The sequence below is a fragment of the Arvicanthis niloticus genome, chromosome 1 (assembly GCF_011762505.2).
Source record: "Arvicanthis niloticus isolate mArvNil1 chromosome 1, mArvNil1.pat.X, whole genome shotgun sequence".
Lineage (NCBI taxonomy): Eukaryota > Metazoa > Chordata > Mammalia > Rodentia > Muridae > Arvicanthis > Arvicanthis niloticus.
The window spans coordinates 44,270,737-44,296,421 of record NC_047658.1 but is presented as its reverse complement, the minus strand read 5'-3'; the positions used below and the strand labels follow the sequence as shown (position 1 = coordinate 44,296,421).

Sequence of the window (25,685 nt, the reverse complement as noted above, 5' to 3'; positions counted from 1 at the left end):
GATATTTTATAATTTTGTGGAAAATATTCTCTGTGCCTTTGATCTAGATATTCTCTCTCTCTCTCTCTCTCTCTCTCTCTCTCTCTCTCTCTCTCTCTCCCTCCTTCCCTCCCTCCCTATCCCCCTCTCACGATTTAACATTCTTTGGCTGAGGTTTCCATCTCTTCTGCCTTGCCTTCCATGCCTACAGTTCTCCCTTCCATGTCTTGTACTATGTTGATGAAACTAACTTATAAGACATTTGTTAGGCTTCCTAAAGTTTTCACTTCCAGTTTTACCTTGGTTTCTTTTCTTTTTGTTGGTGATTCTATTTCTACTTTCATGTCCTGAAATGTTTTCATTATTTCATCCCAAGGCTTGTATTTTCAAAGACTTCATTAATAGATTTATTTATATCCTTTTTAAAGTCCTTGAACATATTCATAATGCTATTTTGAAGTCTCTGTCTTGTGCTTCAGATACATTGCCTTTTTCAAGGCCTACTCTGGTAGGATTGCTGTGTTCTGGTAGAAGAATATTGTCTTGGCTGTTAATGTTGGTGTCTTTTTTTTTTTCACCAATGTCTAGGCTTCTGGAGATGGGATGATTAAGGTGATTACTAGGTGTTGATATTTGGTCTTGTCTTTGTTGCCCAAGTGTTCTGTTCTTTGGTTTCTATTGGACTTCCTGGTTCTTAGAAAAATGTAGAGGCCATTGGTTGTCTGGTAGAGAATGTTTCTGCAGGCTGGTGGGTGGAAGACTGGAATTGAGGTAGGGTATGAAAAAAAGCAGAGAGGGACTTCAGGAAAGAGTTAAGGTGATCCATCTATAAGAAGATGCTGGACCCCAGTGACCTAGAGGTGTGGTGGGGAAAGGGAATCCTGCAAGTAGATTGAAATAAGGGAAAACATGATTTGGAAAGATAGGAATAAAAGGGCTTGGAGGACCCTGGGTCTGAACCAAGAGTTGGAGTCTCCAGTGAAAGGAGCAGGGGCACCTATAAGCAGATAGTAACCAGGCAGAGAGAGTGAGAATGAAGAGATTATGATGGAGGAGAGAAAGGATAGAGTGAATCAGCTGGCTGAATGCCTGCCAGATATAGCCACTAGGAGTCCAAGGTAGGAAGTGTTTCTAGGTATCTGGCACTGACAAAATGGAATAGAGAAGGGCTAGAAGAGCTGAGATTATCCAAAGAAAACAGGCAAGTTAGGTCTATACCACAATCAGGTAGAATGCCCAGGAATAGAGGTTGGGTGGAAGGAGAGGACCCTGGAAACAGGGTAGTCTACACTGAAAATGTGACTGTAGAGAATATAATGGAAGACAGGAAGGAGGGTAAAAATCATATACCTGAGTCCAAGCCTGGTGTGGCTATTGGGGGTTCCAAATAGAGAAGATTTCTAGCTATTGTGTTCTACCACAAAGGAATAGAAGAAAGAAGGAAAGCTGGATCCACCTTGGAATCCCACTGGAACTAGAAGTAAGCTAGAATGAAAGGTTCCTATAAGCAGTCTGTTAAAGGGCTAGAACAAGATTCACGCTGTGTCTTATGTACAAACCCTTGAAGAATAAGGAAACTATAAGTTTTTGCTGGTGTCTTTTACTAGCTTGGTGAAATTCTTCTTGTTTATAATTTGTAAGAAAAGATGGGCACTATTTTTCAAATGTTTTGTTTTATCTATTCATATAATAAAATATCTGTCTTCTTTTATTCAGTCAAATGGTAATTTACATTGTGTTTTGTTTATTTAACCACATTCTTCTTGCTTTTTTTGGTTACATACTTCAGTTAGTCTTGATGTTATTGTCTTTTTCATATGGCTTCTCATATATCTCTTGATATTATTTGTCAAGGGTTGGTTTATTTTTTTTTTTTTTTTTTTTTTTTTCTACATCAGATTGGCCATTTGATTGCAACTTTTTTTCTGGTAAGAATTTTGTCAGGATTGGGTATCACAGGAGTAACAACTTCATAAAATAACATCTACAGGTTTCTTTATACACTAATATTTCTTCTTTTAATGTTTAGTATAAATTCAAGTGATTTCATTTGCACCTCAGATTTTCTCAGTGTAGATTTCTTTATTTAATCGCCAAGCCAATTTATTTTTCAGTTGTGTTAGTCTTTATTTTGATATAATTTTTCCTTTATTTAAGCTATTGATTTTTTCCTATAGGGTTGTTTTTCATCTCTGTCATTTATATTTATAATGCTTAGTACATTAACATTTAGTGCAATTATTGTATTTTGGATTTTAATGAGTATTTCATAGTCCAATTGTTGTATTTTGGATTTAAATGGGTATTTTATTTTTCCCCATTATTATGAGGTTTCTCCTTTATTTTACTTTCCTTGTGTTTACATTTACATTTAAATAATATGCTAGAAATCAATTTGTATTTGTGAGCATGATTTCTTAACCCTTGATAGTCAGCATAGGATCAATATCTATCAGTCTATCAGCTGCCAATATGATACATATAAATAATGTTTTTTGTTTCAGTTGATTTGCCTACCCTCCTTTTTAGTTGAATTTTCATATTTTCTATCTAATACATTCTAAACTCCATAGGATATGTTGTTAAATGCCTTGTTTGAAGAGGTATATGTACTTTTAAATGATGTTTTACATTAGAACTTTTCTGTATCATATTTAAAGTGTTATCATTACCAGCTCCACCACTGTGACTGAAATAGTTCTTGGGTCAAAAATCAGAAAATATTCAAAGGGCCCCAAAAATACTCAGTAATGAAAAATATCATTATTAGAGTTTATTTGTTATATATAAACAATATATATCCATTATATGTAATTTATATATCCAATTATATATAATTATCCAATATATAATGGATAACTTGGATCAATATCTAGATAGATGGATGGATAGATAGATAGATAGATATCCAAAGAAAACTATGGAATAGAAAAGAAAATAAATGAATGTGGTAGGAAGAACCTTCTTTTGCTCTGTATGAAGTCATGCCCCCCCACACACACAAATGTGCAGACACACACCTATAGTCACAAGCTCTAAAATTCTATTTTGAGAAATAATTTTCTTACAACTATTTTCTGCTGAAGTGGCTGATGAAATATCATCAACATGTATGAAGTGGAAGTGACAATGTTGAGATAAAACAAAGGCGTCCATTGCTATATAAATTTAGTTGCTCAAAATGACTATAGGGAAAATTTTAAATTGGCTACTTGTTTCTAACTATAAAAAATCAAAATAGTAAAGATCAAATATGTGCAACTATCATTGAAAAGAAAAGTACACTTATCATTTCAGGGTGAAAGAGAATTCCTGCAGTAGAACATTGAATATTGAAGACACAAACCCTGAGGTTACATGTATGATCATCTTAAAAAATGCTACATACCATAATTTTAATCTAAGTTTGCACAGATAAAATTATGCAACACATACATTGAAAACAGTCATTGGAATGGGGAACTATAATAGGTAAAATGAATGTCCTTGTTTTAAGCATAAAGAGGATGTAAGTATTTTTGTTGAATAAAGTATTGTTATAGCTCAGGTTTTTAAGCATATACTTGGATAATATCTGTGTATTTTTGTTTTTTAAATTTTTATTGATTATTTTATTTATTTATATTTCAAGTGTTATCCCCCTTCCTGGTTTCCCCTCCGCAAAGCCATTCCCCCTGCTTCTATGAGGATACTCCTCCACTACCCCCACTCCCACCTCACCACCCTGGCATTCCCCTATGCTGTGGCATTGAGCCTTCACAGGACCAACGGCCTCTGCTCCCATTGATGCCAGATAAGACCATCCTCTGGTACATATGCAGCTGGAGCCATGGGTCCCTCTATGTGTATTCTTTGGTTGGTTGTGTATTTTCTAATGAGAACCCAAAGGATCCTCATTTGGAAACGACTTTCCATTTTTTAAGAGAAAATTGCTTTGTGGATTCGTGGAATATAGCAGAGGGAAGAGCTACCTAAAGTCTCTTAGTTTTGGAAAAGAGAAATAGTCCCAGATGAATGACAACAGGAAATCTCAACACTTGAGAAGGTTTATATATTTTTGTCATCTTAAAACATCCAGAGATATACACTGTAACATATGTCATACAGTGTTGATGAATACTTATGTGATGTCACAAAGACACTTATTCTGAAATTTGAAAATAACACAAAAATCAAACAATATATGTCATTCGAATCAATGTGAAGCTGGTTTTGTTGTTCTTAGTGAATTGAGTACAACAATATATTTTAAGAGACTGTTAGACCTCAGTGAAAGGGTTTTCCCGAGAAATAAAAGATGATTTCAATCTTTTGTTTATGTAAATATATTCTATTAATGTATTAAAATGAGAATAAAAATCTTTCTTCAGAAAAGACAAAACAAATGGAAAACAAATAAAAACAATTGATAAGGCCCCATCCATTACTGATTTAATAAATAATACTCATTTAAAAAACCCTTATTAGAATGAATGGAAATCTTATTGTTTAAAAATGTTTCATTAAATTTAAAGCAGATACAAAGAAATGTTTTTAAAACATTTGAGAGCTATCAGCAGTAATAAAGTGAATACCTGCATGAATTTTTTCAAATTAAAATGGAATGTATTTCTATATGTTCTTAATATGATATGATTTATAGAGTGGAAACTAAAAGCCAACATCATGCTTAATGGTAGAAAATTAGGAAACCAGAACAATTTTCATTAAAGTTTGGAATTAGACAATAATATCTCTCCCAATATCTCTTTGTACATTGCTTTGTAAGAACAAGAAAAAAACAAGTTACAAATACAAAGAAACAGAACAGATTTCTCATACATAGTTTATGTGAATACACTTTAGAAACCCCAGAAAAATTAAATAAAATATTATTTGAAACAACAAAAAATTTAACAAGTTTGCTAATTTTAAAAATTAATCTATTCTGGGGGTGAGGTGGGGGTGGGTGGATGCGTGACAAGGATAGGTGGGAGAGTTCCCTCTCAGAGGCAAAGGGGCTGGGGGATGGAGAGAAGAACTCTTGGAACTGGGACTGGGAAGAGGGACAACATTTGGAATGTAAATAAATAAACAATTAGAAAATGTTAAATATAATAGAAAAACAATATGTTCAAATTAGTTTTTCATGCAGATTATAACCAGATTAAAAGAAATATTACGAATGAAATTGTTTAGTATGCACAGCAAACAAAGATAAAAGAATTGAGCAACATATAATGGTTATATATCTTCAAGTTTTAGTGAGGAAAAAGTCTTCAGCTCTAAAACACAACTACTGTTGCATAGAAAGTTTTTATATTTATGATGAAATATTCTACCTCAAGTTTTTTGCACACACTGGAAGCTAATGATTACAAACCTTATGGCTCATCTCATAGAATGTGTGTCAAAGTGTTGTTCAAGTATTGTATCAGTTGCCTCCCAGAAGCTGTTCTGGGTTCTCATGGTTTGTGTCCTTGGAGGTAGCACCTCTATTGCCTGCCTGCCTATCTTACACAGTGCTGTAGCTTAGGGTCTTGAGTTCTCTCTTGCCTTTCTACAGCATGTCTCAAGGCTGAAAGGGATTTGTCCTTGTGAGTTCATATCTTGTATAACGTCTGTATTACCAGATTATTTTCTAAGAGCCCTACAATTTTACAACTTTCTCAGTGTATGATTCTTAAAGAGACTTTGGAAGCTTATAGGTATGTTAAGTTCCTGTATTTAGAAATTTTGTCAGTCATTCTCCATTGTTTCAATTGTCTTTATTGATGGCAAGAACTGTCTGTAACCGAGTTCTGTTTGTGCTTCCCATATACTCATGAGTGTGGGTTCATGTACTGGAGTGTAGTCAACCTATCAGGGATCAAAGGCCACATCCTTAAAGAAAACTGAGTCTCCTTCCCCTCAGAAGTCACTGATTCTCCTTATCTAGGAACTGCTTCATCAGTGTGACAATCCTGCCATGTCCAGAAAACACTGTTTTGCTCCAGTTCTCTCTGACCTCTGGCTCCTTTAGTCAGTCTTTCCACCTCTTCTGTAATGGTCCCTGAGCTTTGGCCAAAGAGGTATAGGCAGCACGTTTCTATTATTCTTTCATCAGTTAAGGGACATCTAGGTTATTTTCATGTCCCAGCTATTGTGAATAGAGCAGCTATGAACATGGTTGAACATGTGTCTCTGTAATTGGAAATGCAATCAGTTGGGTATATGCCAGCAATAGCATAGTTTGGTCATATAGTTGACCTATTTCAGAGTTTTGTTTTGTTTTTTTAGGAACTGCCACACTGTTGTTGTTCATGGTGGTCATACCCATTTGTGCCTTTTTGGGCTATCCCTAAATTTAATCTTTTTATGCTCATGAATTAGCATTGTAAAATTCCCACCCTCTGTTACATCCAATAGTCACGGAGTCTTTATTTGTCTTCCTGGTAGGTGTTTTTGGTCACCGTCTGGAATTTTGAACTCTACATGATCCCTCTGGCATTGCTGCTACTCTTTCTGTACAACTTCCTCAGACCCATGAAAGGGAAACCTGGTAGCACCCAGGACAGCCAGGTAAGCAAAGATCTATAGAGTTCCTCCAATGTCCTGGTGAGGAATAGAACAGCATCAGTGCATTAGTACCATGACTAAACGATGCTCCAGCCTACCCTTTGAATCGTGAAGAATGAGATACAAATCACCGTTTCCAGAACATGTGTTTTCATCACACATATGCTGGATCTTCCTTTTTATGATGCCTTATACCCCTACCTTTCAGTTCATGTTCTCCATAAGTTAGGAACTCTCTGGACCTTGACTCTCATTTCCTCCCTAGAAACCTATGCACCTATCTGGTTTCTGATAGGGTTCCTGGAAACTACCCTAAACACTACAGGAAAATCTTTGGGGGTTCCTTGGGCCCCTCCAGCATACTGTAAAACTCTCTGGAAAATTGGGTTAGGCTATTCTTTGTGTTGAGGCTTCTCCAGGGATTACCAACTTCCAGGGCGCTCAGCAAGTAGGTGAGAATAGTCCCCACCCTCTTTTCCCACATACCATGATGGTTTCTATTAGCCATCAGAGTAACATGTGAAAAGTTACATGTCCCTTCTGAAGGAAATCCCTTGGGGTCTATTATCCAGCCCTTCTGACACCCTCCATCCATCCTGGCTCAGGGCATATTTTCCTTTTAAATGAACAGGGACTTGAATTTGGTAAATTACTTTAGAATGTAAACTTCCCAGTTCTGATTTAAGAAACAGGTTTTAAAATCCAAGCTCTAAAGTTTCTGTGGCTGCTAAATTTCTTTCTAAAACCATCATATACACATGAGTTTTTATTCGAGTGCAAACTATTGTCATATATATATTTTTCTATTATCATATATAAAATCATTGTTAAAAGAATAGGTGTTGAGGGGGCATTTCTGGCTTTATTTAGGATGGAGTAAAAAAGGTAGAAAAATGAGTACATGGCAGAGGTAGACCCTCAAGAAATTCAAAAGTTCTCTTGTATTTGATTTTGATTTTATAACTATTACCTAATAGTACACTTATGGGCACATATCAATAAGATAGGAGAGCTGACCGAGAAAAAAATAGATTTGTAGTCTATGTGTATTTATAGACTAGAATTTATATGAATATAAATTAAGGAAACATCTCTATTAGGGACAAATCTGTAATAGTAAATGTTGTTAACTCACATTGATGCAATGTTTAGCCAGGTTTTATTTTGCCACCATGTGTATGAGACCATTTTTATCCTATGGATTTGTGTGTATATATCTGTGTTTACAGATGTTCATAAATATTTTGTTATGGGTAGGAATACAAACTTGTAGTGTTAAGAACTTTTTGATTTTAAAAACTGTATTCAAATATACTGCTTAACGTAGTAAAGACAGCTATGAATGAGTCAAGAACTTCCATTTTAATTTTGTCAAGGGTAGGTTTAGAGCCACAGAGTGATGGTCCAAAGTCACAGGGATAAACTGCAGATATCATGCTCAAGATGATGACATCTAACTCTCCCAACTGTAATGTGTTTAACCCTCACTTCCCTGCACACCACTGAGTGCACCTTTCTTCACTGCATTCCTATTTATCTGTTGGCTTTTATGAGCTGTGAATGACGCTAATGGTGGATAAGCTAATCTCCTGGACAGTCAGTGAGTGTCTTACAGACTGTCAGCTGAACCTAGTGAGGCTTGTCAGTGGTGAGAAAGTGCCAGCCTGAGAGAAGTTACTCCATGACTGCTCGGAAGTTTGGTGGAATAGCATAGAGTACCCTGGTCACTTTATAGTCACTTCTTTTAACAGTTATAATGCAGAGAATTGCTTGAAACTGGTAGAGCTATAGTAAATAGGAAGTCTTATTTTTATATGCTTAAGCAGAAAAGTAAGTCTTTCAGTTGAAAAGTCACAGATTCTCTATACTGACTGTTCTTTCCCTGCTCCTGAACCCATCTGATTGTAGCAAATGATGGTATATGTATATATTTTTTTCAGAATGAGTCTCACTTTATATCCCTGAGTGTCTTGGTGCTGGCTCTGCAGAATCCATTCTTAAATTCACAGAGATCCTCTGTCTCAGGAGTGCTGGGAGTAAAGTCATGTTGCCTCATGTCTGACTGCTATTCACCTTTAGACATTGCAATTACACGATGTAAAATATTCCTATTACACAGAAAGGGCATCTGAACTGCTCTAAAGGAACCCAGTAGCAACACAGCTGCAGTCCAGTACCTGTTCTAAGGCCACACTCCTGTTAGTCAACATCAGATTCCTTGGTTTATTTCCCTACTCTGTTTCTGCAACCCCAAGGGAAAAACTGTAGCATTCTTAAGGAGGATTATATTTAAACAAATACATTTTCTGTTATAGACTGTTTCAGTAATGACTGCAAAGGGAAAAGAATGGTCCTTATAACTATTTTCAGATTTAATATAGCAATTGGTTTATCAGCCAGACAAGAGCAAAACTGTTTACAGAAAGGATATGTTGGCTATGCATTTTGAAGGTAGATACTGTCAAAGGACACCTGCACAATAGATTTATTTATCCCTAATGCTTTGAAGTGGATGATACATATTGTTTATAACCTTGCCACAGTGTCTCTGAGCTTTTAAAGTATGATATTTTTACAAGAGAATATAAGGAGTTTCAGCTCTATAAGAAAACTTAAAAATGCATGTTTTTGCATTGAGCAAACCCAGTTGATTGTTAAACTTAATTAACAAGTTATGTGATTTCCTTTCAGGATAGCACAGACATAGAGGAGGAAGATAGAGAGGAAGAGAAGGTACGTAATGTATTAATGTCAGACCCATAATAGGAACTAATGTTAGCCACACTGTGTTTTTTTCAGGTTGTATCTGTTTTGACTTTTGGGCATTATATAATATTATAGAAATATTATGATTTAAAAAGAATCAACCTATTGATTATTTAAAACAAAATGGCTATAATAATGTCTACTTTTTCTCTGATGTATATCATAGTAGTAACAATTATCCTTCATATCTCACTATGATTATTTTTAACGATGATGATAATGTGTGTTCGTTGTTCTGATGGATATTGAGGTATTTATTCTTTTCTAGGGCTTTAAAAGATGAGAAGGAAAGAGGGTAAAACAGGAGTAAATCCCTGAACTTTTATAAGGGTCAGGACACAAACCAAGATGCTCCTTTCTCTGTCGCTGAAAAGAGAAGTCAAGAGCAAATCAAGGGAAGTGGCTGCTCCTTTAGGTTCACAGCCGCTCTGTGGGGTGGTCACCCACTCCGGAGCCTGTCACTTCCCCAGCTGTTGCTGGCAGTGTTCTCTGCTATCTGTCTGTGTACATCTGTCCTTTTTCTTCTCCTGGGACAATCTCTCAAATCTGCTGCTTCTGTTGTCATTACACTTCCAGGCAAACCTTCTGGAACAAAATGGAAAAAAAAAAAAAAAGTGAAGTACGGAATGAGAGGCTTTGAGCTTAATGAACTTCCAGTCCCTTAAACCTGGGTGTGTGGGGGCCATGGTGGTGGCATGGAGGAGACTTGTGGGAGAAGAAAGGGCAGAAAGGAGGACCTGCAGAGCAAGTGTGCAATAGCAATGCCTGCGGAACAGACATTAATTCAGAGATTGGTTCTGTGACACCAGAGCCTTGCAGTTAATTGAGGGGACCAGATGGTTTTGCCCATTTGAAGCAAATGAGTGTGTTGCAGAGTGAATCTTCTCTGTTGTCTGAAGGTGATCACTATTAAAGACACAATAGAAGAAAGCACGGTATATTTTCAAAAATTGTTTCCTTCCAGAATAGAGGTGATAGCGAATATAAGCTTGTTTTTAAAAGAATTATTGAGTAACTGAATCAAGTGGTTTCTGAATGATCAAACCATTGAATATCAGGCGAAGACCAAGCTTAGCTCATGGAGGGATGTTTTGCCAGAAACGTACAAGTGCTTATTTTAAACCTCGCTGAGGGCACTTGCAAGGCTGCCCACTTGTACTTCTGACGACCAGCTGTTAGTTGGGGTTCCCATAACCTATCCCTGGGGTTTAATAAATTTCTAGAATTGCTCACAAATCTCAGGAGAATACTTGATTCCCCTTATTGGCTTATGATAAATGATTCAACTTGGGAACCATCAAATAAAAGAGAAGTAGAAGGACCCGATGTGGAGCTTCTACACTTCCCCTAGGCCCAGGAAATGCTTACATTAGTCTGCACAGAAGCCTTCTGACACTGGTTGGTGCTTCTAGTAATGTGCGTATGGATATTTCTCTAGCAATACAAGATTGAAGAGGTAATTCAGTGACCGCTGGTGATAGAGGATTCTGTCTCTATGGTTGAAGGGTCAGGAGCTTGGGAGAAGGTACCTCAGATTTCAGCCTACCATCAGATGCCTGGTTCCTGTAGTCATGCTCCCCAGTCAGGGGCTTTCAGAAAACCCCACCCTCACTTAATCTTGGGTGTGAAGGAAAGGGCCTTGTTCTGCACAGCAAAAGGTCCCCCTTCTACCTCTCTAGGTCTGGACCTGTTTCAGGAACTCAAGACAAAACCCAAATATAACAGAACACACTCCTGCTGCTCTTATCACTTAGCAAAGCTCCAGGGTGTTAAGAGTTCTGGCCAACAGCCAGGACCCAAGGCAAAATATGTATTTCTTATTATATCACAATATCACACTAGGCAAAAATTAAAGTTTTTTTTTTTTTAAAAACAGAGCTTAAAAGTGAGGCAGATTTTGTTTTATCTAAATCTGTTAAATGTGCCACCCATGAAATACGACCACATTTACCCCCCATTGGCAGTGGTGGTAGAATATCTTTAGCATATCATATTTTTAAAAGCTTCTGACAGAAGGGAACGGACCAATTCTTGGTGGCTCATAAGTACAATTCCAGGGCTTGTGAGGCTGAGGCAAGAGGATTGCTGTGAGTTTGAGAACATGCTGAGGTACAGATTGAGATGCTATATCAAGCAATCATACAGAAAACACAAAAACACTGGATGTAAAAGTATTTTGTGAACTCTCACTGGAAAGATATAAAAAAATGGCTTCTCATCTGTGATAGACCACCAAGGGAGGAGGGGTCAGGAACAAAGCACAACTCACCATGGTCAGACCTGTGGTCCCAGTGGGTTTATGGGAATTATTATAGAACATGGCTGAGGGATTTCTTATAGGAGCATGGGTTATCCCAAATCATCTGCACTACTGAAAACTTTTTTCCACACATAAATGACAACTTCCCCAAAGCTGCATAAGTAAACAACTCCTTACCCCAACCCCATGGCTAACCTTCCACAGCCTATATACTCTTGTATCTCCAGAGTATATAAACACTAGGTGAAACTAGACCAGAAGCACACACAGCTGACTAGGATGCATGGGAAGGAATGGCTTGAACCTCAAGTGAGAGTCTGATGACTCTGTAAGTACCTCCTTGTGCCAGTGAATGCCAGCAGTTAACAGGTCTGATCTTAAGGGTCTCTTGCAAGTAGCTATGGCTACCGTGATAAAGATAATGGCTCCCATGTGTTCTCCAACAGGCAACCAGGCAGCAAAGTCCAATCTAGAGTCTATCCCAGGGCATGATCCCTTTAAGAGCTGCCTGGGGTTTTGGAGATGGAGCCATATGTGCTCCATTTCAACTAGTTCTTGTCAGGGATGACTGCAGACAGCATCTAAAAGGGGCATCCACAGAAATGGGCCAGAACTTAGTGTGGAGCTCCAGACAAAAGTGTCATCAACACGTCCTTCATGAAGAGGGTTGGCAACAGGGCTGTCCTCATCCACTTTAGGGTATATTCAGTTCTGAGATGTTCCTTTGAAGGCATTCCAGTATATTCTTTTCATAGTTTGGTGATGACCATTGTATTTTGTTTCCTTGGTTTTATATTTTTAAATAACTTTCTAAAGAAAAAGTCCCAAATGAGGAAAAGAAAGCTATCATTGTTTTTTTCTGATAAACACACCTTTATGTTACTACGGATGCTAGCATTCTTTTATTCTTCACCCATACCATGTCACTCTTGCTTCTTGTCTTAGGGTTTCTATGGCTACCATAAAACACTATGGTGAAAAGCAACTGGGGGAGGAAAGGCTTTAATTTATTTCAGCTTACTCTTTCACAACATGCTACGCCACTGAAAACATCAGGGCAGGAACATAGAGGTGGGGGCTGATAAAGAGGCCACGGAGGGGTGCTGCTTACTGGTTTGTTCCTCAGCCCACTTTCTTATAGCATCTAGGATTACTAGCCTAGGGGGTAGAGTTACACTAGGTGAAATGGTCCCTCCCACATCCATTATCAATCAAGAAAATGTTCCATAATTATGTCCATGGGCCAGTATGTTCAGAATATTTTCTGAACTGAAGTTTCTTTTTCCTAAATGAGTCTTGCTTGTGTCAACTTGTCATAAACCTAGCCAGGACTCTTGTCTTGGGAATTTGCTAAACTAAAACTAGATTTGTTAAACTTCAAGTTCAGCATTAAGATTTCTTGAGGGCACATCCCATGTGTGTTTCAATGTGTCATTTTCTCTCTGTGGACAGGACCCCAGCACCATAATGTGTTTGTCTGAGACCTGGCCAGGCAATGACAGGGTGACTCCATACCACAGGGGACTGTTGAATGATCCTCTTCACAGAGTCCCATGGCTTCTGCTGTGTGTTAGACTTGACAGAACATGCTTCTGGGATCTGTAAAACACCCTATCCAAGAAGAGCCATTTTCAAATGATAAATAAAGAGCTATTCCCTACAAAAGCAGAAGGAAGGGAAGCTACTCCATGCCACCCATCTATCCTGAGAGTGACACACCTTCATTTGCAGTTTTCCTGCTCAGCAAATGCCATCACAGTTGATAGAGAATGACAGGCTGCTTGGCCCAGCTTCTCGGGGGAAGAAAATACTCCCATCTTCTGCCTTTCTCTGACTCACAGACCAGGACATGCATGGTCTGGGATCTGTCATACTTTTATTGTCTGGGATAGAGATGGTTGTAAAATGACATCACTGTTGCCTCTGGCTCCTTCTCATTCTTAACAGCACATCGTAGTTATCTATGTTAGAAACCAGATTGGATGTCACAATTCTGCCTTCTTTTCTTTTGTAATACACATACATCTTGCAGGTAACTGTATTTTTGGCTTTTAAGAAACAAAGCACACAAACTAAACTTTGAAGAAAGAAAAATCCTTCTTCTTTATACCAGAAGATCCATGTAAGAAATTGCTTCTTGGAACTATAGTTTTCTAAGGACCCCAGAACAAACAGATAATGGCTGAGTTCAGCCAACAGCAATCAGTTAGCATTTTCTATTTTTATTAAATTTCCTATGTGGAATCCTGCATGTGGACCTTATTTGTACGGAAGGACTACAATGAAAATTGCATTAATTTTCTACACAGTAAAGGTCAGTAATTGAAGCATGAACCAAAAAACGATTGTGTAAAATGCTGTAACCCATATTTATGAAAGGTCATATAAAACAATAATATCTTGTTTTCATTGTTGAAAGTATAAATACTTTTCCAGAGTTTCTTTCTTGTTCCAGCCCAATAGTTACTTACATAGACTATTCCAGCATTTACTATTAACATCAGAAAAATGGAAGTATAACGGAATGTAATAAAATTAAAAAAAAACATTTTGCTTCTTGGTATCAGAAAAAAGCCTGCTCTGATATTCACAGTATAGGTTAGTTTTTGTATAACTAGATGTGAGGAGACTTGAATGGCTTTTCCTTTCAGGGTCATTGATGACGGCATGTGTACCTGTCAGTGTTAATGGGAAAAGAAATCCATCTATTTATATCAGTTATGAATAAAACCAGATAATGGATATGTTTTTTAAAACAAGAAAAGTCTAAGTACTTATTGAGGGACATTCTGTAATAAGTAAAGATGAGTGAGAATGGCATGTACTGTTCCTGATTAGAAAACTTAGCATTCGGAGACTAAAGAGACAGTCCGCTGGTTAAGAGCACTTATTGTGCTTGCAGGAGACCTGGATTTAGTTTCCTGTACTCACCTCAGGTGGTACACAAGTACATAGAAGTCTGATTCCAGGGGGAATCTGATACCCTCTTATGGTTTCTATGTGTAGCTGCATGCAGGTGAGGCACACACATACACTCAGACATATACACATTAGAAAATAACTCTTTAAGTACTTAGTGTCCCATTACTATCAGTGTTTAAACTGATTTTTCATCCTGATCTGCATGCATGTCATGCACTTGGGAGTTTCTTTTAGAGTTAACTTGCAGTTTTCTTTTGATGTGGAGCCCAGGGCTACCATGAATTGTTTGTTCCATTACACTAAAGAATATTATTGACCATGGATTGTTTGTCTGACAATGTATCAGAAAGAGGAGTTTTGCTCATTTTCTTTTGTGTCTTCTTAAGAAAGTAAAAATAACAACAGCAGCACACACACACACACACACACACACACACAAACACACATAGAGACGCATACACTCAGACATACATATACATATAGAGACACACACGGAGGCACACAGAGACACAGACAGAAACACACATGCAGACAGACTCAGACACACAGACAGACAGACATAAACATACCAACACAGACACATAGAAACACACACACAGACAGACACACATACCATGTAGATCAATCAGTAATTTTTGTTAATTATAGTAGACCGTGCCAGTTAATAATTACAAAGTATAGTATTTTTAAGAAAGGAAAAATTCCAGCAAGCTGTTTTGAATGGCTAGCTTTAGGTATGCAATCAAGTGTGCATGTTTGTGCACACAGTTTTTGAACAAGCACAAACCTATATGCAGGATGTAGTGCAGAGAGTCTGATCATCAAAACTTCTAGGGTAGTAAAGTAAATGGTCATTCGTATTTAAGTTCTGATAATTTGATTTAATGTGTTTTTTATTGATTTGGTCATTTTATTACTAGGTTTCTACCACATTGTACTACTTTTAAGATTTTAGTGGGGGAATGGGTTGCAGCCAATTCTTAATGACCAGTGGATGTGTGTTTTGAATCACAAGAGGGTGAATTCCTGAGTTCCTGGACTTCTTTGACATATTATCTCATGTACATTTCCTTTTTGAAAACCCAGTCTCTATTCTTTAGAGGGTTGAAACTTCATTTCCTTCAGAAGGGATCCAAAATTGTTCTTAACTTAGTCCTTGGACATTATTCGGGTACCTTGCTTGTCATGACACTGAGCAGAGTCCCTGGTACTTGAAGATGTTTTTAAACATCCACTGTAAGTGTTGTTCTTGGTATGTGCTTTCAAACAATGTGAAGCAAGACACACCAGGCTGTAAATTCCATGTGTCTTCTTTGCTGTTATTAAGTAACATTACTATCTAAAATCACAGAGTGCAGTGTTCTGTTTCTTCAGTAGTCAGTACTACATCAACCTGAGTACTTTCTTTCCCATGTCTAAAGTTATTCCATGAAGCTAAGGGAGAATAAACTGGACACTATCCTGGTTATCCATGGGCCATTTTTCTTATTAGTAAATTGTGTTCTTTCCCAATGTCTCACCAGCAAACTATGCATTATAGTACTTTCTCCCCACCCCCTCCTATTTCTCTCCTACTGCTAATATTCCTTCCTCTACACTTTATTAGTTGTGGTTTTCTTTACTTTTCTTAATAGTTTTGAAGCTGTCTGTGTTGCCTTAAACTTAAAGCTAACTATTGGAGCTTGAAAAGATCACTACCCAATAGTCTTTTTTTTTTTTAGGGGTAGTAATAGTTACTCTTGTGTTTCCCAATGGAAGCTACTGTTCCGAGATGGCCCACCCCATCCTGTTTCCCAATTATCCAGGAAGTTTACAGGAATCATTTTAGATAATTTATAAGTTGTTTACAAAAAATAAGGTAGGAAACAGAGTTATCACACTTTTTTCCTACCAACAAAGTATTGCATGAAGAAATGACTATAACAGTATTCATTTAAAACGAGACAGTAAGACATTTAAATGCTCAAACGCATGGAAACATTAGTGATTTTGTAATGTTCAAGCACTGGAGCCTTTTGTGTCCTTTAACTCATTCAGCACTCAAAATACACTACTGGCTATTAATTCCCCCATGCATTAATTAACAAATCTCATTGAAGAGAAATGAACCCATCAGCAGTTTCTCTGTCAGATTCACAGTGGGACTCAAATCCAGATCTTCTGAGCTAAATCTTATTGTTAAAGTGTATTACATTGTATAGAAACAGGCATGTTACTTTTCATTCATTCATTCATTCATTCATTCATTCATATATTCTACACTGAAGCAACAGCAATATTTGCCAATGTTTTCCTCTGTAGCAGGTTCCCCATGAATATAAAGGTCACATTCCCATAGGTGCTCCCATGAAAACTGCAGTACTAGACAAGTCACACTTGCATAGAGTTGGGAAGTCATTCAGGCTTTTGGAGGGAAATGTTGAGGGAATCAGGATTGTTTATAGGAGCTGATATTTGTTTTAGTCTTTTCAGTGTATGAGAATTACCTTTAGCTTTTGAAATTTGTGTGTATGTATGTTATATATACCTTATTGTGGGTGTGTCATACATGAGTATGGAGGTCATAGGTCAGATGCTTTTTCTACCCACTCTACTATTTTCTTTTCTACCCATCTACTATTTTCTAAGACAAAGTTCTTATTGAACCTGAGGTTCATCAATTCAGCCAAGTGGACCAGCCAATGATCTTCAAGAATCTGTTTCACCCCACTAACTCCTTTCCAGATGATTGCTGACATTTCAGGCTTCTTATGTTTATTCTGGGACCCAAGCCAACATCCTTATGGTAAGATGACGGGTACTTTACTGAGTCATATCTCATTCCTACCTTTTATTTCTCTTAATCAGATGAATATCTTACTCATTAGTCTCTTCCTTTTCCTACCTAAGAGAAAGGTAAAGGATGCACACAACAATGCCAAAAACCATCACTCCTTGTGGACCATGAGTCATCTTTACCTTATGGCAGCATCCATTTGTCATCTGGTCCAGAGAATTAGTCCACTCAGTATTTGCGTCCCAAAGATTAAGGATGGCTGCTTCTTTTACATTTGTGTGTTTCCAGTATCTTCCTCAGGATGTCAGGGACTGTGATCTTTCCTTTTTCTCATCCTTTCATTTGACACCAGACAAGACTCCTGTTTCAAGGCGAAAGCACATGTTGATAAACAGGAGGGCAGAGAGAGCTCTTTGTCAGGATCAGATGGTTACAGCAGGACAAAGCTGCTTAGATCAGGTATTGATTCAAAACAGTTTTGTATTCGTTTCTCAAAGTGAAAGATCTACTTGAGATAGAAGTACTTTCCAGAAAGAGCATGCATTGCCTTTCTCACTTATTAAAAAAAATAATCTTTGTGGCTGGAGAGATGGCTCAGTGGTTAAGAGCATCAGTCACTCTTTCAGAGGACATGCTGGAATCAGTTCCCAACATACATATGACAGCCTGCATTGGCTGCCATGGGATCACAGTGTCAAGGATTCTGATGCCCTCTTTTTCTGTTCTACACAGACATACATGTAAGATAAAAATAAATACATCTCATATTACCTTTGTGCATGCATGTCTATGAGTGGGCCTCTGGATGTATATGTGTCACCATATACTTATCAACATCAGGTAACAACCTTGGGTATTGATTCTTGCCTTCTACTGTGCTTAAGACGGGTTTCTTTTTTGTTTGTTTGTTTGTTTGTTTTGTTTTTCTTTGTTGTTGTTTTCACAGCTGTGTACTCTGGGCAAACTTGTCCATGGGCTTCTAGCATTATACCCCCAATTTAATAGCATGCCCATTAATATTGACTCTACTTGTGCATCTAAACATGCCTCATGGGCTAACCGTAAAGTGAGTTCCTAGTTCATGAAGCTAACATTCCTAGGGAAGAGTTTTCAATATTATGTAGCAGAAATACTGGTTACAAGTCCTTTGTTAGTCCAGACATTTAGGGCTTTTTTTTCATGCTAAATGTCGTTCAATTTCCAATGGTGATCATTCAAGTTTTCAAATTACAGTTCTCTAATATTCAATGAATTAAAAACAGACAGTGCATTTCTCTTGGCTAAAGCCCCAGTTTTGCGTCTGGGTGGCTGACATTACTGGAACAGTTTTGAGATAAAAAATTTTGTCTTGATCCTTTGGAGACTTCTGAGGATTCTTTGACAAATACCACTCATTTTTTTAAGCATGTCAAAAGTATTTTTTTTTTCCTGTCAGGGTCAATTTTTAGGATTATCTCTCTGATTTTGCTTAGATAATTAATAGAGAAATGAGTGTTTCTCTAAACCAGAACAAGCAGGAAAGATTTAAAGTAACATACTGATTATATAATTAATTCTCAGTTGTAAATTCATTTGACGGTGTTAATTCTCTCCCAGAGGCTCAAAGCTCTGCATCGCACCAATGGAGCTGTGTTCACTGGAGACACAAGATAGCCAACAAAGCCTTAAGGAAGGCAAGCTCACCTGATGTATTCTTTGTGATTTTTTATTTTTTTTAATTTTAATTTTAATTTTTTTTTGCTTTAATAGAGTTAAGCCCCTATGTTATGCCACAGGCACACTATTGATCTTTAATTCAACTCTCTATAAAACTCAGCCAAAGACTTAACCTTCTGATGCCCTATAAACAAATGTACAATTTAAAGACAGTGATTTTTGCATTCATCTTTACATGATAAACACTTTTTAAAATATATTTTATTTTTTTACAGTCCAGCTGCTGTCCCCTTCCTGATCCCCCACCCACACACATCCCATTCCTCCTTCCCCTGATTCCAAGAGGATTACCCCACCCCCACCAGGCCTGCACAATGCCTGGGGCCTTAAGTCTCTCAATGCCTAGGTGTGTCTTCTCCTGGAGGCCAGGCACAGCAGGCTTTGCTATGTATATATGTCAGGGGAGGGGGCTCAAACCACCTCATGTATGTTGTCTGGTTGGTGGCTCAGTGTCTAAGAGATCTCAGGGGTCTGGGGTAGTTGAGACTGCTGGTCTTCCTATGGGATTATCCTCCTCAGCTTCTTTCAGTCAAGAATTGGAACTTGCCCTTTTCCCCCTTATTGACATTCATTCTTATAGAGCATGAAACAAATCAAAGCAGAAACTGGGGAGCTGGAGCAATGGATAATAGTGGCTAAAATGACCCCCAGCACCCACATAAACAGCAGCAGAACAGGGCAGCCCATGTACAATACTATCTTATCGGAGGTAGAAACTGGATCCTTAGAGCAAGCTGGCCACCCAGTCAAGCAAAGCATCAAGTCCTGGGCTCAATTAGTAAACTCTGCCTAATCCATAAGGAAGAATGGAGACAACACCATCAACCTCTGGCATCCACTTCCACATGCCTCACATGCACACATGGGTGAACATACACACAAACATACATACCACATGCACACATGTAACCAAAAAGACCCTTGGGAGATTGGATTCTGGATATGAAATCTTCTTTTTTGTCTCCCTCTGCTATCGATAACAGGTGCTTGCACATCGTGTAGACCTCTGGTCATGAGGAGTCTGCTTAGGCCTCTATCCTTTTGCGGGTTTATAATCATAAGGAAGACCCCGCTGTGACTGTGCGGTCAGTTGCAATCATCTTGTTCATTTGTGCAGTCACACCAATAGTCATCACTCTTTCTACCCACAATTCTCTGTATGAGTCAGGAGCCTCTGTGGCGAGAGGACCAGGGGGCGTGCAGCCGCTGTCTGTCTTTCTGAATGAATCACTCTTACTCTTCCCAGGCAGTGTGGTGTCAGCAGCAGATGCAATGTTGTATCTGCTAAACTGTTATCACCACATCCCCTGGTTCAATCTGAGATGTGTAAATAAAGCCAGCAGGGTGCACATCCAGCTGCTAGACGATCTCTCAGAGCATCAGGGCAACATGAACTGACTTGTCCCAGAAGAGCCTTTCTTAGGAAACCCAAATGCATCTCAGTATATTTTAAGTTAGACAAAAGACTGCTCGTCCTTTGTCTTTTTGCCTGCTTAAAGGAAAAGGGTTCAGGTTAACAAAGGAATCAGGTAATTTACATATGTTATCGGGCTTCTTTCATGATTTTTTTTAAAAACAACTTTATGCAAACCTAGGCATATCTAGGAAAAGAAGATCTTAATTGAGAAAATACCACAGTAAGATTGGCCTGTAAGGAAGGTTATAGGCTATTTTTTTTAAATGAATTGTTGATATAGGAGGATCCAGTCCACTATAGTTGGTGCCAGTCTTGGGTTTTTAATTATAGAATGTATCAGAAAACAGGCTGACCAAGCCAGTAAGCAGCATTCCTCCATGATGTTTACTTCAGTGCCTGCCTTAAGTTTCTCCTCTGGCTTTCCAATACGGTGGACTACAAACTGTAAGATATAAGCCCCTTCTTCCTCAAGTTGCTTTTGGTCATGGTGTTCTATCACAGCAGTAGAAAACCAACTAAGACTTTTCATCTTTGCCTTCTACCCAAATCCAGATCAAGATTATGTGAGTTTCAGTTTTCAGAACTGCAACTAAGATTCAAATGTTAAAAGTCATCATGTTTGCTGCTAAGGAGAATCTCTGACTCCCGAGTGTTCGGGTTCTGGTCCTCATATGTTTGTGCAGAAGCAAGGCTAATGAGATGTAATCATGGTAGGCACTCCATCCATGGGACAGGTTAGTGTTGGTCTTGTAGAGTAGAATGTTTGCTCCTGAAAGTGATTGCTATAAAATGACGGCACCCTGAAAGCTTGGGCCATTTTGCAGAGGTTGATTTCCTTTTCTGCTAACTAAGATGCCAGGACCATGCTATTTGAATCTTCCAGCCATGGGAATTGAGAGCCAAATGACTTCTTTATAAATCACCCCAGGTATTCTGTCATAGCCATCCAAGTGAGTTAATATTCATACAAAGCTCATCCATGTTATTCAGAAGTACACCTTGTTCTTCTAAAAACACAAATAATACTAAAGGTTTTGTGAACATTGTTATGTGGCTACTTGTTTTTAAACCAATAAAATGGATATACATTATTTGAAATAATTTTTACAGTATAGGAAGGGAGCAAAAGGTTGACTATTATAAAGATTAGTGTGTTTTTAGAATGTGTGTATATATATATATGTGTGTGTACATATACACATACATATACACATATGTATATATGTGTGCATATATATGTATATATATGTATGCATACATATATACATATATGTGTGCATATATATGTATATATGTATGTATATATATACACATATATATACATGTGTATATATACACACATATATACATATATACATATATGTGTGCATATATGTGTATATATGTGTATATATATACACACATATATACACATATATACATATATGTGTGCATATATACACACACACATACACACACATATATATATATATATATATATATATATATATATATATAGAGAGAGAGAGAGAGAGAGAGAGTGTGTGTTCATGTCTTAGGAGTTTCATTTTACATTTTATCTGAATTTTTATCTATTGATCTAAAAATCACTGATTACATATAAGATTCTTAGATAAAAAATGGAAGGAAACTTTTCCTCAAAACATTGTCAAAAAGCATCAAATGTACACATTCCTCTGAAAGCTGCATAAGAAAATCCAAGGAAAATAGGAGGGGGGAATCCTTAACAGGAGCCTATTTTTCAAAATAATGCATTGTATGGAAATTCAGAGACACCAAGAGAGCAAATGGAAACTTTAAAAATAATTCCCTAAAGCATTAGGTACTTCCTCTATAGAGTGAAACATTCTTAGCAGGACAGGCCTGGATTTAAATCTATTGCTGCATGTTTGTGAGCACAGACAATTTTCTTACTGTGTTTAGACTCTAACATCTTAGAAAGAGAAGGATTAGTGTCGGTGCTTCTCGGTCATGTCCATTGGCAAATTAGTGGGTTAAAGGTAACTTCAGAAGTACAGAAAATGAATGTCTTAGTTAAGAATTTATGGCTGTGGGGAGGCACCATAACCATGGCAACTCTCATACAGGAAAATAGTTCATTGGGGTTAACTTACAGTGTCAGACGTTTAGTCCATTATTGTAGTGGTGTGAGGGAGGCATGGCTGCATGGAGGCAGACATAGAACTGGAGGAGCCGAGAATGTTACATGTAGGATCAGCAGACAGGAGGATATAAGTGCCACACTGGGCATGTCTTGAGCTTCTGAAACCTCAAAGCCTTTGTCCTAGTGATACACCTCTTTCCACAAAGCCACACCTACTCCAACAATGCCACACCTCCTAATAGTGCCACTCCCTATGAACCAATGGGGACCCTTTTCCATCAAGCCACTGAAATGAAAGAATGTGTAACTGGATGATCAAGGTGTAGAATTATGGCTTGATGGAAGAGGACAGACAGAAGTCAGGGTGTGTGAGTACCCTGAAAAGGCTTCTCTAATTCCGTAGGACTTAATTTCAATTATTTATTTTTATAGATTTATGATACCTAGAACATTGCTATACCTGTCAGGTTCCCAGGTCAATGCAAAACATTGACATTGTTACACATCCAAGGCCTTGCCCTTTCCCTATATCTACCCATTTCTCTATCAGGAAAGAAATCTACCCCTGTTGAGTCCCTGTGGCAATTTTGTGGGTCCCAAGAATGCAGACAGATAGAGCCAGCTCATCTTATTTTCTGGTCAAGTAAGTTCTACCACTACATAGTAGAGTGGGAGGATGAAAAAAATGCTAATCACATATGTAACTATGAAAGTACGAATACCACCTTCGTATAGAATAGAGGCTATTATGCTATGATCAACACAAAGGGACATTGTCAAAACAGCACCAAAGCCATTTATGGAATAGAATATATCCTTGACCCTAATCATGAGGATACATCCTCCAAATGGACATATCCCATATCATATTATAGAGGGTATGGGAAATACACTTCATTGGAATGAATACACTGGAAAAAATTGATCCCTTCCTATATTAATAAACTTCAGAGGAAAATGATATATTGCATATCCCTGCTTTTTAAAAAAAATTCATTTGTTAATAGTCTTCATTTTAGGGCTAAGTATTTAACATTTACATAAAAACAAGCTGGAGCAAGTTGCTTAGGCTTTAAGCTTTCCCAATGATCATTACTATTACCCTTTGAAATCTGTAGGTAGCCAACCTCTAAAGGATGAACAGTAGGTTAAACCTAGTAGGCAAGCAGAAAGTATCCATCCCTGACTCCTTCCAGGGGCTAGAACTAGCTATCCCTATAGGTAGGCTGTGAACGATGCACTTCAGTATTTAAATAAGAATGATACATATATAGTTCAATATATATAGTTGAAATGTATATAAACTTATAGTTTAACTTACATAGAAAGGATACCTGCATAATATACCTATATATTTAATAAATAACAATACTCTGATACTATTATCATAATGGTAGTTGTTGGTATGCTGGTTATATTTAGATTGCTTGGTGTTGCTATAGCAAAATACCCAGGGCTAGGATAGCTACTCTGTGGAAAAAGCCTATACAGCTTATGATTCTGTTAGTAGGAAAGAACCTAGGGACCTTGTCTGGGATCCTATTGCTATATCACATTGTGGAAGAGTGAAAATGGACAAGTATATGGAAAATATCACTTATTTCAAATTATGATAAATGTATTTGAACATAAAATATAGTTTATCTAGAAATATAAAACAGCAAGCCCATAGTCATTGTGAATAGTTTCTATAAAATAATGAAATAAGAAAACATCTTATTAGAAGCACTATCTTTAAAAGTGTAGAGAAAGTTCATAGCAATGGATATTAAATGTACCCTGCATATATAAAATTATCATCACAGTACAGAATTAATGATTTCTTCCATCTGTTACCTTTAGTTTGAGCTTTCAGGCTACCTAAGCGCTTGCTGAGAAAGTAGCTCTTAATTTTGCCTACAGTAGTGTCGATTAAGATGCTGGTTTAATGTCCATTAAGTTCAACTCTGAAGATGGTTAAGAACAACTTTTTGGATATTAGAAAACGAGAGGATGAAATAAAAGTCCGCAGAATGTATGACCCATGACAGGATGGGATAGAAAGGGAAAGGGGAGCCACAGACTAAGTATATTTGTTGAGTGCATCTGAGTGTTTGTACCATGCATGGCCAGTCTTCCTGTGTTGGCATCAAATATTCACATAATCAACATAATGACTTTTTTATTTTAATGCACATGTACTATATAGTTTTTGTTCTTAACAGTATATTATAAAAATAAAATAAAGGCATTTTTGCAGTAGAGCTAATAAATCAAAATGAGTTAGTTGATAATTCTAAATGTACAGAATTTTAATTGGTCTGGCTCTTAAAAATATGCAAATCTGAGCCTCATCTGTGGATACTGAATACTCAAAGCAAAACGTCAAATTCATTTAAAAACTGAAAGGATGCTGTCACCATCCTTCATTAGTTTGGTACACTAATTAACACTTAAGTTTTGGATCTTGGGGAAAAAAATCAAACAATTAATATAGAAAGTTTCATAGGAAATTGAGCCACACAGAAACTTGAATCATTTTCCAAAAACTTGTTTTGACCTAAAGTCAATGCTGCTGCAAAGAGGAAGCTCCTTTGCTCTTTGGGTCAAGCTCTTCAGAGCCTTCAAATGCTCCTTTGTAAACACAGGGCTTATGTAGCAGACAGAGATGGGTTTTGACCATTGTGCCCATTCATAGGCAATTGTGGGTTGCTGGGAATGAATGAGGTTGCCTTGGCAGCATATCTAATTTTTAGCTCAAACTGCTTAAAGAATAATAATAAGGGGAAAATAATTTAAATGTTAAAGATAGTAAAACTGTCTTGCCAAGTTGCCACTGCAAGAAGAAACAGACTTAATGTTTCCTTTGATACCAAATGATGGGATTGGAACTACTTAAATGAGTGGATTGCACATACCTGCCCTATTGGTACCTTCACCCTTAACCACCAAAGGGGGTTTCCTCATCCCACTCATGGCTCTTTTAAAATGAAACAGACATAGAACATAAAAATTAGTTAGTCTTTCTTTGTTTCTTTGCTTGCTTGCTTGTTTTTCTTCCTTCCTCCCTTCCTCCCTTCCTCCCTTCCTCCCTTCCTCCCTTCCTCCCTTCCTCCCTTCCTCCCTTCCTCCCTTCCTCCCTTCCTCCCTTCCTCCCTTCCTCCCTTCCTCCCTTCCTCCCTTCCTCCCTTCCTCCCTCCCTCCCTCCCTCCCTCCCTCCCTTCCTTCC

General features: G+C 37.6%; 1 protein-coding gene across 5 annotated transcripts in view; it reads left to right on the top strand.

Moving 5' to 3' along the window:
• Mctp2 (multiple C2 and transmembrane domain containing 2) overlaps nucleotides 1-25,685 on the top strand; it is a 219,887-nt gene that overhangs the window by 167,657 nt on the left and 26,545 nt on the right. For 4 of the 5 annotated variants that reach the window (XM_076935826.1, XM_034495257.2, XM_076935828.1 and 1 more), the window contains 2 exons: nucleotides 6,397-6,519; nucleotides 9,208-9,249. In XM_076935826.1, coding sequence (XP_076791941.1) covers nucleotides 6,397-6,519; nucleotides 9,208-9,249 — 165 coding nt within the window. Of the gene's footprint in view, nucleotides 1-6,396; nucleotides 6,520-9,207; nucleotides 9,250-12,994; nucleotides 14,531-25,685 lie in introns of those variants that run through there. The other variant, XM_076935832.1, reaches the window with a different exon arrangement.